The sequence below is a fragment of the Pelmatolapia mariae genome, linkage group LG5, assembly GCF_036321145.2.
Source record: "Pelmatolapia mariae isolate MD_Pm_ZW linkage group LG5, Pm_UMD_F_2, whole genome shotgun sequence".
NCBI classification, from domain to species: domain Eukaryota; kingdom Metazoa; phylum Chordata; class Actinopteri; order Cichliformes; family Cichlidae; genus Pelmatolapia; species Pelmatolapia mariae.
Genome location: NC_086231.1, coordinates 14,918,280 through 14,934,913, shown reverse-complemented (window position 1 = coordinate 14,934,913; position 16,634 = coordinate 14,918,280). Strand labels below are relative to the sequence as shown.

At 38.6% G+C, this 16,634-nt stretch overlaps 1 protein-coding gene across 2 annotated transcripts in view; it reads right to left on the bottom strand.

Moving 5' to 3' along the window:
* tasora (transcription activation suppressor a) overlaps nucleotides 1–15,387 on the bottom strand; it is a 32,713-nt gene extending 17,326 nt beyond the window's left edge. For both annotated transcript variants that reach the window (XM_063473782.1, XM_063473783.1), the window contains exons 1-12: nucleotides 14,887–15,387; nucleotides 12,671–12,816; nucleotides 10,827–10,919; nucleotides 10,455–10,527; nucleotides 9,767–9,858; nucleotides 8,406–8,537; nucleotides 3,431–3,561; nucleotides 3,128–3,159; nucleotides 2,871–2,976; nucleotides 1,795–1,898; nucleotides 1,477–1,580; nucleotides 742–814 (exon numbers count right to left, since the gene is read on the bottom strand). In XM_063473782.1, the coding sequence (XP_063329852.1) occupies nucleotides 742–814; nucleotides 1,477–1,580; nucleotides 1,795–1,898; nucleotides 2,871–2,976; nucleotides 3,128–3,159; nucleotides 3,431–3,561; nucleotides 8,406–8,537; nucleotides 9,767–9,858; nucleotides 10,455–10,527; nucleotides 10,827–10,919; nucleotides 12,671–12,816; nucleotides 14,887–15,172 (1,372 nt within the window). In that variant the 5' untranslated portion in view covers nucleotides 15,173–15,387. The remainder of the gene's footprint in view (nucleotides 1–741; nucleotides 815–1,476; nucleotides 1,581–1,794; nucleotides 1,899–2,870; nucleotides 2,977–3,127; nucleotides 3,160–3,430; nucleotides 3,562–8,405; nucleotides 8,538–9,766; nucleotides 9,859–10,454; nucleotides 10,528–10,826; nucleotides 10,920–12,670; nucleotides 12,817–14,886) is intronic.
* Nucleotides 15,388–16,634: the final 1,247 nt, after the last annotated feature.

Below are 16,634 nucleotides of genomic sequence, written 5' to 3'. Positions count from 1 at the left end.
CTCTCACTCTTACTCATTTCAGTATAGTAAATTCATAATTAATTATACAACCAGCAAAAACATAGTACATGAACATTTCACTGACATCTACCAATATTTTCTTTGTAGAGAAAACTCACAGCAGTGATAAAATTAAGGTTAACTACTTCAAACAAGAATAAATCTACTATGGGTTGGATTGTGCCAAATCTGCCTTTAAGGTACTGAAATGGGCTGAAAGCACCTATAAAGAGGATTTTTTATTTGGTCAACCTCCCCTTCAAAGTTATTATCCAGTATTTTACTATCATTTTAGAAGAGGTGAGATGGCCTCAAGACACATTTCATTCACACTCTCCGTCAGAGACCATCAGAGGATGTTACAGTAAGTTGAATGCTCAGCCTGAGGGATGGATCAAACACATTAATGAGCATGTTTTTGCTTGTGCTTCAAACCCAATGCTGGCAATGACTCTAAACATGAAGACTGGAACAGTCTTACATAAAAACTGATATCCGCCCAAGTTTGAAATTAGCAAAGAAAACAATTTACAGAAGCAAACATGAAATGGGTCAATACGGGACTGACAGAGAAGTGATCTGACAGGGAAAATACCACCAGCGCTAGATACTGCCTGGATTTGAATGAGAAGATAACGCTGAATTGTGAGAAATGCTGTTTATTTATTTTTACTCTTGATTTTTATCCAAATATTATCCTGCATACAATTTACCAGTATAACTCACAGTCCCACGCCTTACCTGTGGGCGTGGCCATCTGAACACTGGACAACAGGAACAGAAAGCCTTTATCTATAAGCGGAGTCACTATAACCTGTAAAGAGAAAAGACAACTTGTACTCAACACTTCGTGTCATTCTTCACATTTTATTTTTGTCTTCCTTGCTAAACTTAGTTCAAACTGCTGCTGTCTGTGGGACATATTTACAATTTTTAGTATCTCTGAGACTCCAATAGTGATGCAAAGCACGAAAATAATTCTCCAAACAACTAAAAAAAAAAAACAACCAACAAACAACTTCTTAAGATAAAATAATGTTTCCACAAATCCACTTATCATTTTGCATTGTTTATAATCTTTTTGTAGTTTTATCACAATAAAAGTCAAAAATGAGTTACTGGGACACTTAATTAGAAACTATTGCCCTACCAGCATAATAACAAGATAACTCGAGAATATTCAACTGCTGTCTAACATACATTTTACACCAAGTAAAAGTTCAAAAATAAAGTAAAAATCACTGTATCAGGACAGAGTGTCAGCTGATCATGGCTCAGAACTTCACAATCTATTCATCTGTGATATCAAAGTGAAATAGCTGCCTTTGATGTGAGGCCGTTTCAAATAAAGGCAACCTGCTTTTCTCTGTAGGTAAACAAAGACTCTGGCAGATATATAGTTTCTATATATAGCTTCCATGCACTGTACATGAGAATCTGCTAGTCCTCTGTGATATTAAAGTAAGCAGAACCCACCACTCGCTTTATCTCCAGCTCATGCAGCAGTCTCGTCACGCTGGTTTTAGACCGATTTCTGTCCATCACTTCCAGAAGACTGCAGTAATAGCCGTTCTTCACAACTACCAAAAAGAAAATATAAAATAAGTCCGATCCACTTCCTCTTTCAATGCACGTGCATTTTGAAAATATAACTAAGAAAGGATATTTTTGGCAATATCTGAGGGTGAAAATGCTGTTACAGAAAGGGTGATTACCAGAATCTTATGTAACATTAAAGTTACTGTACTTCTGGTGTGTAACGTGGCATCACTAAGAGGATTAATGTGATCTTACCCTCCTGGCTGCTGTTGTAGAGGTTATAGGAGAACAGGCTGGCAGGGAGGAGGTTGGTCACCTGGTCGAGCCTCATCAAATGACCAATTTCCAGCTTCTCTGGTCTGAGGGAGGATCATGGAGAAACGGACACAGAGCGAATTATTTTAAAATGTTAAGGATGCATTTGTTTAAATGTGCATGTAGTTTTTTTGAAGTAAGTAAAAGTAAAAATGATACTGTGAGGGATTACAGATCATTAAAGGCAGGCTGCTAAGCTATTTTATTAAGGCTAAGCTAAAGAGTTGAGCGCAATGCATCACAGAAAAAATGGACACCAACAACGGAATTTAGTCAGCTAAGCCAGGTAAGCTTTCGAGGTGTTGATGAAATATGTCTGTGTGTGTTTTCATTTTAGTTGAAACCTTTTCTCAACATTTTTTATTTTTCCCCCCACTCAAAGAAACACCCCCCATCCAGTGTTTCCCATGCTTACACTTTACCCAGTCAGACTGCTGAGATGTACTAATTATTTTTCAGTGACTCGCTTTTTATTTTTTCCATCTGTCTGAGAGAAAAACGTCATAAGCACTTTAGCAGTGGACAATATCCTCAGTCTTATTTTTAAAATTCAGTAACAACTAACCGGCTATACCCAGCCCTTCCTTTTTTGTTTTGCCCTACCTCCGGGCTTGTTAGCCAGGGTGCTGATGTGGTGGTTCTCATTCAGCTTAGATAGAAAGGATCTATGGAATCGAATATACTCCATCTTGCCCATCTGCAGCATATCCACACTAACATTTTATGTTTCACTAGACCAAACTCAACTCTCGCTAGCTGTGGTCCAAGATGGTGGAGTTCACGTGCAGGATGGGAGACTCACATCAGAAGTAGCTGATTATATCATTCAAGTCTATCTAAAACCCACTTTAGATTTTGATCCATCTTTAAACAATAAAGAGGAGTCACAAATATTGGTCAGTAAGTCAGCAAACTAATGTCTTTTCTGGTCATCCACACCCCACCTACAGGAACTCCATGACCCACAGTTTGAAAACCACTGCTTTAAACAGCCTAAAGGTCAGCTCAGTACTCACAGTTTGTGGGGTAGGAAGGGAGGAGACAGGGAACAGAGCGAGATCTGAAAGAGCACTCGGTCGCCTTTCACTAGGTCTCCAGTCCACACTGTGAACTGAGCACGCTCTGTGGGAGAAAAATAAAACCTCATCAGCACCAGAGCAAGACTGAAAAAAAAACAAAACACAGAGCTTCCTATTGTATTTTATATCCAAGCGGTGTAGGTGACCTTTCACATTCAGGTGTGATTACATCGACCAGTGGGACCAGTGCTCACCTTTACTCCCCTCTGCTGACTGACTGTTCGACCTGCCCACCAAACACAAATTACAAACTTCATGTCAGTTTTGGCACAGAGATGGAGGTTAAAACTCAGAACCATTGTTGATTCCTACATGTCTAAAATGTCCGTCAGACTTTTATGGAATAAAATATAAAAAAAAACAAAACAAGAGCACATTCATTAAAAGACTCCATTTCTAAAGTTTATTACTGAAGCTGCTCTGGCTGTTTCTTCCTGCAAACACTCTCTTTAGGTGTTATCTCGCTAGAATAGCATCAATTTAAATGTGTCACATACCTGATGGGTGCTAGAGGTGCACTGGGAAGAGGAGAGTCTTTTCCTTTAAGCTGGAAGGAGACCACAGCGTACGGGCACACCTGGCGAGGTCGCTCTCGCAGCTCGTCAAATGAATACTCGTAGAAGTATTGCTGGAATAATCAAGAAAACGGTGGTGTTTAAAGCAGTCATTGCTTCTTTAAAAGACTCGCAAGGTTCCCAAACGCTTATTTTCCTCTTCAATAACCAGCCGTTAATTGCATCATATGTCAGTACTTTTTCCACATATACACATGCTGTGTCTATACTTGCACTGCCTACAAGTAGATTCACAACAACAAGTATTAACAAACTAAATGAATCTCACTACAAACACCTGAATAATAATTTGAATAATAACTAGAAAAATTTGCATTTCCTGCGAAAATGCAGTGTGGATGCTGGAACGCTGAAGCTGTCTGCTGAAACTAGCTGAAAAAGCTGAAAAGTTGCAGAAATTGTAAAAACTTTGCAGAAGCAAAGGAACTTTGCTGAAATGTAGTAACTTAGCAGAACTGTAATATCTTAGAGGAAAGATAATATCTGGCAGAAATACAATAGCATAGCAGAACTTAGCAGAAATATTTTGATTTACCAGAAATGCTGTATTTAGCACAAATCTCATAAAAAGCAGAAATAGTATGATTTAGCAGAAATGAAATATTTAGCACAAATCTCATAAAATAGCAGAAATAGTATGATTTAGCAGAAATGCTCTATTTAGCACAAATCTCATAAAAAAGCAGAAAGAGTATGATTTAGCAGAAATGCAGTATTTAGAACAAATCTTATAAAATAGCAGAAATAGTATGATTTAGCAGAAATGCTGTATTTAGTACAAATCTCATAAAACAGCAGAAATAGTAGGATTTAGCAGAAATGCTCTATTTAGCACAAATCTCATAAAAAAGCAGAAAAAGTATGATTTAGCAGAAATGCTGTATTTAGCACAAATGCTGAAAAGTAGCAGCAATGCTATGACTTAGCACAATAGTAATAAGTTAAATAGAAAAATTGGAAAAGTAAATGGACAGCTGAACAAATGCTGAACATGCTAAGGGTCCCTCAAATGTAATTGTTAAATGAAAAAAAATCTGTAAAAAAAAAAAGTATAACAGTCACACAACCACAAAGATGGACAAATATAGAAACATACAAGCACAGAGAGACACACACAGGATCAAATTCAGTCAACCAGTCTAAATATATTGAATTAAAATCATACAATAAGATGCTCACATAAAAAGGCTCTCTCTCTCTCTCTGTGTCACACACACACACACACACACACACACACACACACACACACACACACACACAGGGAGAGAAAATCAAGTTTCTAGGTCAGTCAAGCAGCCTGGGAGCTGCTAAATTTGAATCCACCAATCAGAGAGGCTGTGCACTTTTCCCGCCAAAACAGGTGCACCTCTTTTTACACACACGCAGCACAGAGACAGGATTTCTGCAGTCTATTTTTCATAGTCAGGTTTCCCCTCAAACAAATGGCCATAATTTCCTAACCGTAGGGGCTAGAACAGTCATTCTTACACCGTTTTGTTCAGAAGACATGGGGGAATCTTGAAATGTTGACCATTTAAAATACAAATATGAAATATTAAAGATATATGACATAGATGATTGGTTGTCTTAGAAGCCATGAAGGCCCCAATATGCAAATTTGAATGTGCCAGGGCTCAGATATGATTGGTTGTCTTAGAAGCCATGAAGGCCCCAATATGCAAATTTGAATGTGCCAGGGCTCAGATATGATTGGCTGGCTGGGAAGCCGTCCAGGTCCTGATAGGTAAGTTTGAATATTACAGTCCTTACAGAGGACTGACTCCCTGGGGACCTGGCAGAAATATATAGAAATACAATGATTACCCAGAAATACTGCATTTAGTAGAAATACTATGTTTTAGCACAAATACTATAAAATGGCAGAAATACTATAATTAAGCAGAAATATTATATTAAGTACAAATCCTATAAAATAGCAGAAATAGTATGATTTAGCAGAAATGCTGTATTTAGCACAAATACTGTAAATCAGCAGAAATGCTATGACTTAGCACAATAGTAATAAGTTAAATACAAAAATTGGAAAAGCAAAATGGACAGCTGAACAAATGCTGAACATGCTAAGGGTCCCTCAAATGTAATTGTTAAATGAAACAAAATCTGTAAAAAAGGTATAACAGTAATACAATCACAAAGATGGACAAATATAGAAACATACAAGCACAGAGAGACACACAGGATCAAATTCAGTCAACCAGTCTAAATATATTGAATTAAAATCATACAATAAGATGCTCCCATAAAAAGGCTCTCTCTGTCTCTCTCTCTCTCTCTCTCACACACACACACACACACACACACACACACACACACACACACACAGGGGGAGAAAACCAAGTTTCTAGGTCAGTCAAGCAGCCTGGGAGCTGCTAAATTTGAATCCACCAATCAGAGAGGCTGTGTGCTTTTTCCCGCCAAAACAGGTGCACCTCTTTTTACACACACGCAGCACAGAGACAGGATTTCTGCAGTCTATTTCTCATAGTCAGGACTCCCCTCAAACAAATGGCCATAATTTCCTAACCATAGGGGCTAGAACAGTCATTCTTACACCGTTTTGTTCAGAAGAGATGGGGGAATCTTAAAGTGTTGACAATTTATCATTAAAATATGAATTATTAAAGTTATTTGACTTCTAATGCACCATAACTGAGTAGAGGCGAAGAGAAAACTGCCCTGACTTGCCCTCGAACAAAGCTTTGTAACTCTAAATCTATTTGGAGTATCGATATCATTCTTTCACCGTAAGAGACAGCAGGCTTTGGTGAACAGTCATGGAAATTTTCAGGTCTCTGTGGAAATCCAACAAAAAGTTATGACGAGAGAAAAAAGTGGTTCATTTCCAGAGTTTGAAATCTGAAGAAAACTGAGCAAAGGACGAATTTCCTACCCTCAAACAAGTCTAACTTATTTCAGAACGGTAATAGGTGAGAAACAAATTCATGAATTGTGAGCGTCAGGAGTGTCTGAAGATATACTGGGACAAGCCTCATGTTTTAACTTCGCTTCGTTAAGGAGATATGACGATTCGAATATGCCTCTCATGACAGAAATCAAGCGGTGATTTTGAGCAAACTCTCCATTGACTTTGTATGGAGACTTTTCCGAGCTTGTGTTGGTCTGAGGGGATTTGGCAAAATTCTATGAATCCCACAACAATGACAGTGACATTTTCTGAAAGCCAGCAAAAATACCTACGTTTTGATGTATAATTTGTGTGGGTTGAGTGAAAATTGAGCGAGTAGCAAGAAGTTGTTCGGACATGAAGAGAAGACTGCAAAACCTTCAGTGTCACACTGGAAGCCAAGACCATAGCAACCATAACAACGCATGTATTTTGTGAAAAATCAAAATTTTGCAACTCAAAACTTTAAAAGTGATAAAATTAAAACGGTAAAAGATTTAAAAAAGCTGATTTATACATGAATAGCCCAATAATTTGAGAACATTTTAAAGTTTGAATGGTTGTTCTAGGTGAAAATATGAGGAAGTAGTTAAGTCTCAAAAAAAAGAAAGTTTTAGCAGAATTGCAGAAGTTTCCCATTCATTTCCAATGGGACAAATTAAAGGAAAAAGCTTAATATTTTAAAAAGTATAATAGTATAAAATACCAAAAGATATAGCCGGAAAGGGAAAAATTAGCAGAATAGTTTAAAATTTGAACGGTGAAAATCGGCTGAAAATTGTGGAAGTAGTTAAGTGCCAAAAAGTGTACGGAAGCAACAAGAATAAAGTATAAAGAATAAAGAGAAACAGGAAAACAATAGTGTGGATGCATAAAGCATCCACACAATGATTAGCGGTCACCATCTTGGTGCTGTCAAATTAATTCCAGCTAGTAAAAGTCATATGCACTGATCACAATGTCACCATTAGCGCTGACAACATATCCTCACCAGCAGATAGAACAGATTTTTATTTTCCAGGCATGTTGTGGGGGAGAAAGACAAAATTCGAAAGAGGGCCAAAATGGGATCACGGATATACCAGATATGAGCCTCCTGCTCCAAACGGAGCACCTCTCTATGCTCCTTCGGGAGCTGCTCAGCATAGCATGGCTGCTCCTCCATGTTGAAAGGAGCAAGTTGAGGTGGCTCCAGCGTCTTTAGTGAGATTTTTGGTCGCACATTTATATCAGTTTGCAAAGGGTTTAGGTATCCAGAGTTAGTGCAGACATGTTGGCAATGATCCACCCAAAACAGATGAATGGGTGCATAGATGGGACAACAAGTTTTTGACAAAATGAGGTGGCAATCACAACAACCAGAGTCAAATACTGCAACTGTCATTTGTGTGAGTGTACAGCCTGACATGTTCCATTTGAGACAACACTGACCCATGAAATGAAATTCACACACACATTAAATATGAGCCCTAACCCAACCATGGAAAATTTATTTTTCAGGTCACTCCTAATACAAATATGGAAACTGAAAATTTGAACATCAAACAAAAACATTTTAACCAGAAAATCTGTTTTAGCGAATAAACCATCTGAAGCTAAAAGATCATTTTCATGTGATTTTGTTCAATTTAAAACAAAAAAAAAATATTGACAGACGTGTAATTTTATGTCTGCTTTTTCAACAGCTGAGTCATTTCCACACATACCTCTCTGAATATTGTTTTTAAAGTTAAATTCAGGCATGCAATTCCTGCCAAACACAAACCGGACCCCAATAACACCGCCAGAACCAACTGAAAGACTCATGTTGACTATAAAACATCTCAAAGCACTGAAACAATTTTCAGTGTAGAACAGATAAAATGTGTAAGTGCATCAACATTATGTTTGTCCCAGAGTAAGTTGTCCATTTCTGTGTCCAGGGATCTTAGTGTCACAGTTTTTTTTTCCTCTGTGTTTGAGTGTATTTACCTGTGTGAGTTCAAATGCGCGGTATGAGTTCAGCGAGGTGACTTTGCTGGCGTTCTTGGAAATATGGCTGTCAAAGCGAGGCGTTGGATCTAGAAGGTTTTTCATGTTTTCATAGATGCTCTTGACTTTTCCCTAAAACACCAAACAAAGAATTCCACTGCAGATTACAATCATTTCTACCGCTACGTATTGAGTTTAACAACAAAGATTTATCAGATTTATCAGAATCAGTGTGCTGTCGGCTTTCTCACCCGATGGCGCGTACACGCCGTCAGGGCTCACAGATTCTAATGCGTCAGGTCCGCGCTTTGTGTTTACGTCTTTTTGCGGAATCCGTTTACCTGCGTTCATTTGCTGTTTTAACTGTTTGGTGGTTGTCAAAATAGTTTTGTGATGTTTAACCTGAGATTCTGGCGATTCAGAAAAATACATTTATATTTAAAAATCAATTCAGGATTTTAATGAATCGATATCGCTTTATTCAAGCTAAAAACGATTTTAATCGGAAAATCGGTTATCAAAACCCACCTCTAATTTAAATTAGCATCGCCGATGCAGATTAGTCGAAGGTGGGATTAGTTGATATCATCAAACCTCAGAGCTGCAGTTCTAGTTGGGCCAGTTTCTGGCTGTGGCCCAAATAATTTACTCTTTATTTCACAGCTGTAGTATTTAAATGTCTACAGAGTGAGCCATCTAACAAATGACATGTCCACAGTCACAAGTCAGCAATCAATAAAACACAAGAAACATAAAATAAGTAATCAAATCGATAATTACAAGAAAGCTTGCCTCACAAACTCTGTTCTTGACTTACATCACTGATTCAGTACTGCAGTTTTCTGTTATATCCTCTAAGTGTTGGTCAATGAAAGAGAAACTATGTACTTTAAAAAACAGCAGCTTAAATTGCTTGAGGTTTTTTTTTTAATATTTTGAATATTCAAAATGATGACTAATGACGATGACTATCCCTTCTACAAAATCAACAATTTGCATGTCTCATGTCCTTGCTTTTCTCTGCTCTTACTTTGTGCTTTTATAAATGCAGCAAGACATTAATGAAGCATTATTTTAGTATTTGTGCAATTGTCCTCAAAGTGCAGGCTTCAGTTCATGCTGGGGTCTAAACAGAGAATAACATGATGCTGAGTAAAGTGATAGATTTTACACAAAATATAATTATTTGACCAATTTTACCTGAATCAAAAATACTCTATTACAGAAGTACTTGTGAAGCATATTTCCATGACTTTTCCAAGACTTTGTGGATTTATTGAACTTTCCAACATTTTTAGAGGTTTGTAAAATTCCTTGACCATTCTCAGCTTTTCCACACACATATGAACCCTGTAACTTACCTTCATCACTTTGAAAATGACAATCTCCCCCGTGGTTCCTGGTGTTAAGGAACTCATCTGTAGCAGGTCTGAGTACCTTGACAGATACACTCCTAAGAACATATGCAGACACACACACACACACACACAAAGTAATAAAATTACTACTTAAAGAATTATTATTAAAGTGGTACCCTGACTTTAGAGTGCCGCAACTAACAAGTTTTTCGAGATACGCCCAGTCTCTTGTACGATTTTGAGTTGAGAGCTGAAATTTGGGCTACAAGCCACTTTTGAATACCCCACCACTATTTGGCATAGCGAACGCCACAGTGAACAACGCAACATCTGCCGAGCAAATCGTGTCTCACTCGTTCACTTTATGCGGTTATCTGGCAGTGGAAGCATCAGTGTTGTTCTTGCATTTATTTTGCAAACCTTTGTTTTTCCAACCATCCGGAGGCGTCGTTTTGGGGGGGCCTGGAACGGATTAATGGCATTTCATTTATCTCAATGGAGAAAACTGATTTGGCATACGAGTAATTTGAGTTATAAGCTCCGTCACAGAACGAATTAAACTCATAAGTCAAGGCACAACTGTATATTTATTGGAAAGCTGATTCAGCAAAATAAATTCAATATCAGCTTGTTGCGACTTCTCCTTTTAGCATGCAATAACTCAATATGTAGATCATTTATGCACTATTACCTTTACTGGGGTTTCCCAACACTGTGATCCAGCTTTGACCCACAAACAGTCCCTTCTCACAGAGCAGGGGAAGCTAAAACAATAAACAAAACACAAGTTAGATCACAGATATGATGAAAGCTCAGTCTTAAAGGACATGGTTTATTGGTGTGACCCCAGTTATTTTACACAGAAAACACAGTCATTCAGTTTTCTAAGAACAACTACAATCAGTGTCTTTTCCCTGTAAACTCATTTCTTAAGAAGAAATCTTCTAAGAAATACATACTTCCCTTAAGTAAATCAACTATGTAAATTGACTATGTTTCTGGATAAAGGCCAAAACAAACAAAACCACTGTTAACCGAACCAATAGCTCAGTGTCACTCCTACCTTTTGAGTGTCTGTCAACAGGAAACAGTAGCACTCCTCCAGCTCCTTATCGGTCCTCCCCTCTGCCTTCATCTCCTTCCTTTTTTCCACAAACTTAAAAACACACACACACACACGAATAATGTGATCAATCATAAACACAAACACACACAAAAACTATCAGTACAATTATCACTAAACAAACAATATCATCTCTCTAAACAGCTTTTCCTAATGACAAACCTATCCAATTCATAATTCTTACTCCAAGACCTAAATTTTCTCACAACACAAACATAGCCTCTGAAATAGCTGCTCTACCATGCACTGTACAGGCAATACATTCAAATGTGTTCAGCTCATTTCAATGTAAATAAACAGTAGTTTTTATTGAATGAAATATTAATTTGTTCATTTCCTGAGCACTGCACTGACACTTGCACATGTCCATGGTACCCCAATCACCATTAGAGATAAATCTGAGATATTTCTATTTAATTTCTTTTATTTATTTAACCAGGAAAATTAAAAAAAAAAAAAAAAAAAATGAACAATCTATTTTGCGTGACTGTGCAAGACAAAGACACAGAGCAGAATACACAAAATAAGAACTGATTCTGTTTTAACTTTCTACATTAGCTTGTCGATAAATCTCCTTTAACATCTCCTTTTACTTCCTTTAATACTGAAATATATGATTTCAGAGTTCAGGATTAAAATTACTTTTTTTTTCTTCCTAAAATCGAATCAGTTATACTGCTTACTGTACTGTGACAATGTCTGTTCATTCACCGCCCTAGCTGACAGATGTGTTAACAGGATCTACAGCTAAGTAATACTGGCATAATTTATGTGGCATCACACTAATTTGCATTGCTTACTAAATCTGGCCCCTGTTCTCTTCCTGTGTGGACGCCCCATAAGAAGTTAAGTCACCAACTACCAGCTGAGGCTTGCTTATGACTGCTCTTTACTCTCTCATGGAAAGGAAGTTATCTACCCAAGCAAGGTGTTAAAAAAACAGAAGACAGCAGAGTGGTTTTGTGATACTTTGATCTAGAAAATGAATAGTCACATATAGGCCATGTCAGAGTACACCAGCGGTTTCAACATAAGGCCCTGAAACCAAAATCAGCACACCAAATCGTCCAATCCAACCCACGGCAAAGCTTTTGAAAATGTTAAAACTTGTGTTCGTTTTATAATGTTCTTTCTGACAAAGACATCACCTACAGCCTGTAAGTAAATGATGAACCACTAAGGGGCATAAAATGAGCTGCTGTCTACTGTCAGCATTCCTTAAAATAACATACAAATTCCTTTTTCTTTTTTTTTTTCAATATTTACTACAGAATTTGATTTTTTAAGAGGCGGTTTGCATTAAAAAAGACATTTTCTTTGACTAAAAAGATTTCCGTTTTTTTATTTTATATTCCAGGCAGTGAGCCGCAAGTACTTTTAACACATTTCTTAAAGTATAAGCGCAAAGAGCTGTGGCATCAGGCTTTCTTTTTTTTAATACTACAGCTGCATCACAACACAGTTTTTCTGCATTATAAAAGTAAGATTTACATTGCAGTTAGTTGTCTTAAGATATATCAAGGATTAAATGCGTAGTTAAACTTCTTTATATGGAAAGAAAGGTGAGACAATATTTTTCTTTGTTTTAAGTATTATCATCTGTGTTGCCCACAATGTAAGTAAACTGTTACAAAACCACTTGACCAGACCATCCCAGCAAAGACGTGTGGTCACAACCTGCAAGTAAAGTAGGCCCTGCACGTTACCCACGGCGATCTTGATTTCCCCCTCCCTCCCATTTAGTCGTTTAATAAATTCACAACTCTGACTTGTTTATCTCTCACCTCTTTCTCCAGCAGCTCACTGTAGACAAGCCGAGGTATGGAGTACGTAAAGCAGCCAGCAGAGTTAGTGTCGATGTAGCTGGAGGTCAGGATAGTCATCATGTCTTCATACTCCCTGGACTCAGTGGAGACATACTGGAACAGAGCTGCAAGAAAGACAGGAGAGATTAGAGCCAATAAAAACCACTTTCACAAATAATCCCTCAGAATGATGAATCCATTTTACCTTTATACTTTACATATATACATTTACACTGTTTCATTATTTCGTAGCAAGAAACAGGTGTGTTTGGCTGTTTGCAGTGTTCTCTGTTCAACATAACATTTTCTTCCACTGGACAAGTAGTTGATGATGTAACTTCTTATGGGGTGTCCACAGAGGAAGAGATCAGGGGCCAGATTTAGTAAGCAATGGGCCACAATATTAATTCCGTGAAAAGCTGATATCATGACAGCCCTAGTTTGCAGGTAACTGAACCTGATGCCTTGCTTTGTGTATGTGTAACAGGCATATAACGAGCTGGGGGGGGAGCACTTTCAACCTTATCTTCAGGTTCCCTGGTGAGTCCTGGTCATCACTGACAATAACACACTTGCCTCTAGAAGGGCCATAAACTCAAGTCAAATAACAGGACTTTAACTTGAGCTTGTACAGAATATTACTGTGCTTGTCAGTAACCCTGCTGATCACGTATGTCAGACAAAATTGTAAAATTTGAAATAACGCCACCAATATGCCCCACCCTTTATGCCGCTTTCAGCATCAAGGCTCCTAATGAGGAGGCCCACAGAAATATTTGACAGACTGGCTTAATTACAACAGGACAGATGCTGTTTTTTTTTTTTTTCTTGTTTTAGCCAGATTCTCAGGAGAACAGGAAAAACCTGTAGCAGCTGCCTCCCTCAGAGTGGAGAGGGCTCAGCTGGAGCATCAAACACTAATGTGTGATTTAACAAAAAGAGCTAATGCCCCCAGTAACCCACAACATATTTGTGCGCTCCACAGCTACAACACCGGGGTTGAGACAAAATATTCAAACACAAGCCAAAAAGATGTGGTGGTAGTTTCAAATTGTGGTCTCAGACAGCTATAACACATAAAGAAGATACAACAAGATGTCAGCATAGCCTGGCTATCTTTGAATTTACTGCTTCAAAAAACCCCTATAATCTTCAGCATGGTGGTTATTAACTTTGTTTGTTAAACGGTGCATGCAAAGGAGGAAAAATAAAATAACTAAGATTTCTCTTGAACTAAAGGAGGCTTTCTCAGTAGGAGTGGTCTATTAGGCTTGGAAAGACTGCTTGGAAGGTACCAAGGAACATAACAGTTTGAGTACGACAGGATAGGATAGGATAGGATAGGGGGTTGCATGGAGTACATGGGGGATATATATGCAATGACATTGTTTTGGTTGGTGCTAATCATGGCAAAAATAAAATCACCATAGCCTCAGGCTTACATCTTTCTGACCTACCAACAATCCCTAAAAAGCACAACACCAAACTTTATCTCAAAGCTCATTTAACTTTTAGCCTTAATCTTATAGTAGACATTGTAAAAAGCGCCAAAAATGTCCTCAATATCACATTTTAGGGTCGACACGATAACAATAGCCATAAACACAAGAGCAGAAAGCGCAAAGTACATGTGAGCACTTGGACACTTATAACTGAAATGTAAACAAGGAGGCGGTTACCTCGCTTTAGCTAACCCTCGTTAGGAGAAGCTAATGTCAACATAAAGGTGAAATGCAGCTTAAAATTTCGTACATGAATGGGTGGATATTTACTTTCACTCACAAACAGCCTAAAATCATCTATAAAGTGAAAAAATAAACACCTGTTGCACTTACAAGCATGTAATTAATGTTAACTGGCTGGTGACGCTAACTCCTAGCATCCCTCACTCACCCTAACCGTGTCCTCAAACACACTGGAGCTTGTACGGAGTTTGATACACGTAAAACTGATGGTGACAGTAGGGCTGGACATATGAAATACACATTTGTGTACACAACCGTCATGTTGTGCGATGTAAGAAGAGAAAACAACGTTTTCGAATTGATACTCGCACGTCCGATAATGGAACTTCCCCGTTGCTAACTCAGGTTCAGGGCAGTGTTTCAGGTGTAAAAAGAATCTAAACAAATTAGCACAAAGAAGTCCTGAATGCTATGGTGTAATTTTACTAATATACAAACACAATGGCCCACCTTTCTTCTCCTCAGTTTTCTTCGGTATGTGGAACTTGTAGGGCTCCTTGGGCATATGCCTCTTATGGACTACGTGAGGTGCCGAGTTCCTCCTCTCCATCCTCCCGCCAGCAGCGCCTGGTCTGTCCGCTCCAGGCTGACTTTCTCTGGAAGGGGTTAGGTCGATCACCTCGCCATCTTGCAGGCTAACATTAGCTCCAAGCTCCGCAGCAGCAGACACCCTCCTCGGACGACCTGCTTCCCTCCGGGGCAGGCTGCTGTCGTCCATTGTATGTATTTTGGACATTATGGACGAGTCTCTCCTCAACCGTCACTCCGGCACCTCGTCTCGGCTGCAGTCCCGCGATGACACCGATGTTACCTCCTAATCCCGCAGCGGAGGGAGTCGGAGCAACACTCAACCCGCACCATGCTTCCTGTGGGCGCAGATCTTCTTCACTGAGATTTAGCTGCACCTGGTTATCTCAATGCTGCCATCTTCTGGAAAATGAACCCCATCCCCACAGTTTCATTACGGTTTCAGCGGACGCAGAACAGCGATGGGTAAATAAACGGTAAAATAAAACATGTCAGGGTTCAGAGAGGACAAAGCCTCGAGCCTAAAACTGCGACAGTTCCCACGATGTTTTTCCACGGTGTAGCACAAAATGGTGCTATAAAGGGCCACTGAAAGGGAAAATAAGAAGCCGAGCAGAGAGGAGAGTGAATAAAGTCATATATCTGCAATAAATAAATAAATAAATTTATTGCAATAAATAAAAACATTTATAAGAAACAAATATACAAAAATGGAAATTTTACACAAAAAAGAAAAGAAAAGACAAAAAAAACCTTAAATAAACCGGCATGTTTATGAGGAAAAACGTGTCCAAATTAATCGACCCTGACGGATCTAAGTCAGGGTCGGGGAGGGGGGGCTGCCATAAGGAGTGCATTCTACAGACAGGTCAGTCAATCGCAGGGCAGACAAACATAGAGACAGCCATTCACACCTATGAACGATGTAGAATCACCATTTAGCCTAGCATTGCATTTCTTTGTACTGTGTGGAAGGAAGCTGTGGGACCCACGCAGACTTCTCGAACACAGGACCTAGTATGAAGCAACAGTGCTTCATACTAGTATGAAGCAACAGTGCTTCATACTAAGGGAAAATGTTTATGAAAAAGTTGCCAATTTGTGGTAAAGATGACAACTTCACAGGAAAAATGAAAAATGTATTAAAACTATTTCTTCTCTTTTCTTTCAGGTTGGAAAGAAATTCACAGAAAATGATTCAGCCATCTATTGCGATTAATCCACCCCCACCTCCACCCCTGATGTTGCAAATTGTGGACAGACTAAAGGGGGATTTTACGTAACTGTTTACTGTGTTACTGGAATAGTTCTGGATATTTAAAAAAAATACACTAAATTATACGGCAGCATGTTAGTACAGTGATTAAAGTATGAAGTGATTTTGGGAGCAGTGACAGGAAAGTCATGAATTTGTATGTCGAATATTTGTTCAGTGTTGCACTTTGTAAACGGTCCCTGCATATCAGCCGCACATAGGGACATAGTCCTGCTTTAAAGGAGAACCTGCTGTAATTTCCTGGAATTCTGATTTTACTATGGGCTGTACTGGATTCAACATCAAGCTGTACATCAGTTACCCTGATGGAGAGTCAAAGGAAAGGAGATTTATCTATGTGCAGGTAGATAATGCCTTGACCGCCTTCATTCACAATGTCCAATCGTCCCGCAGT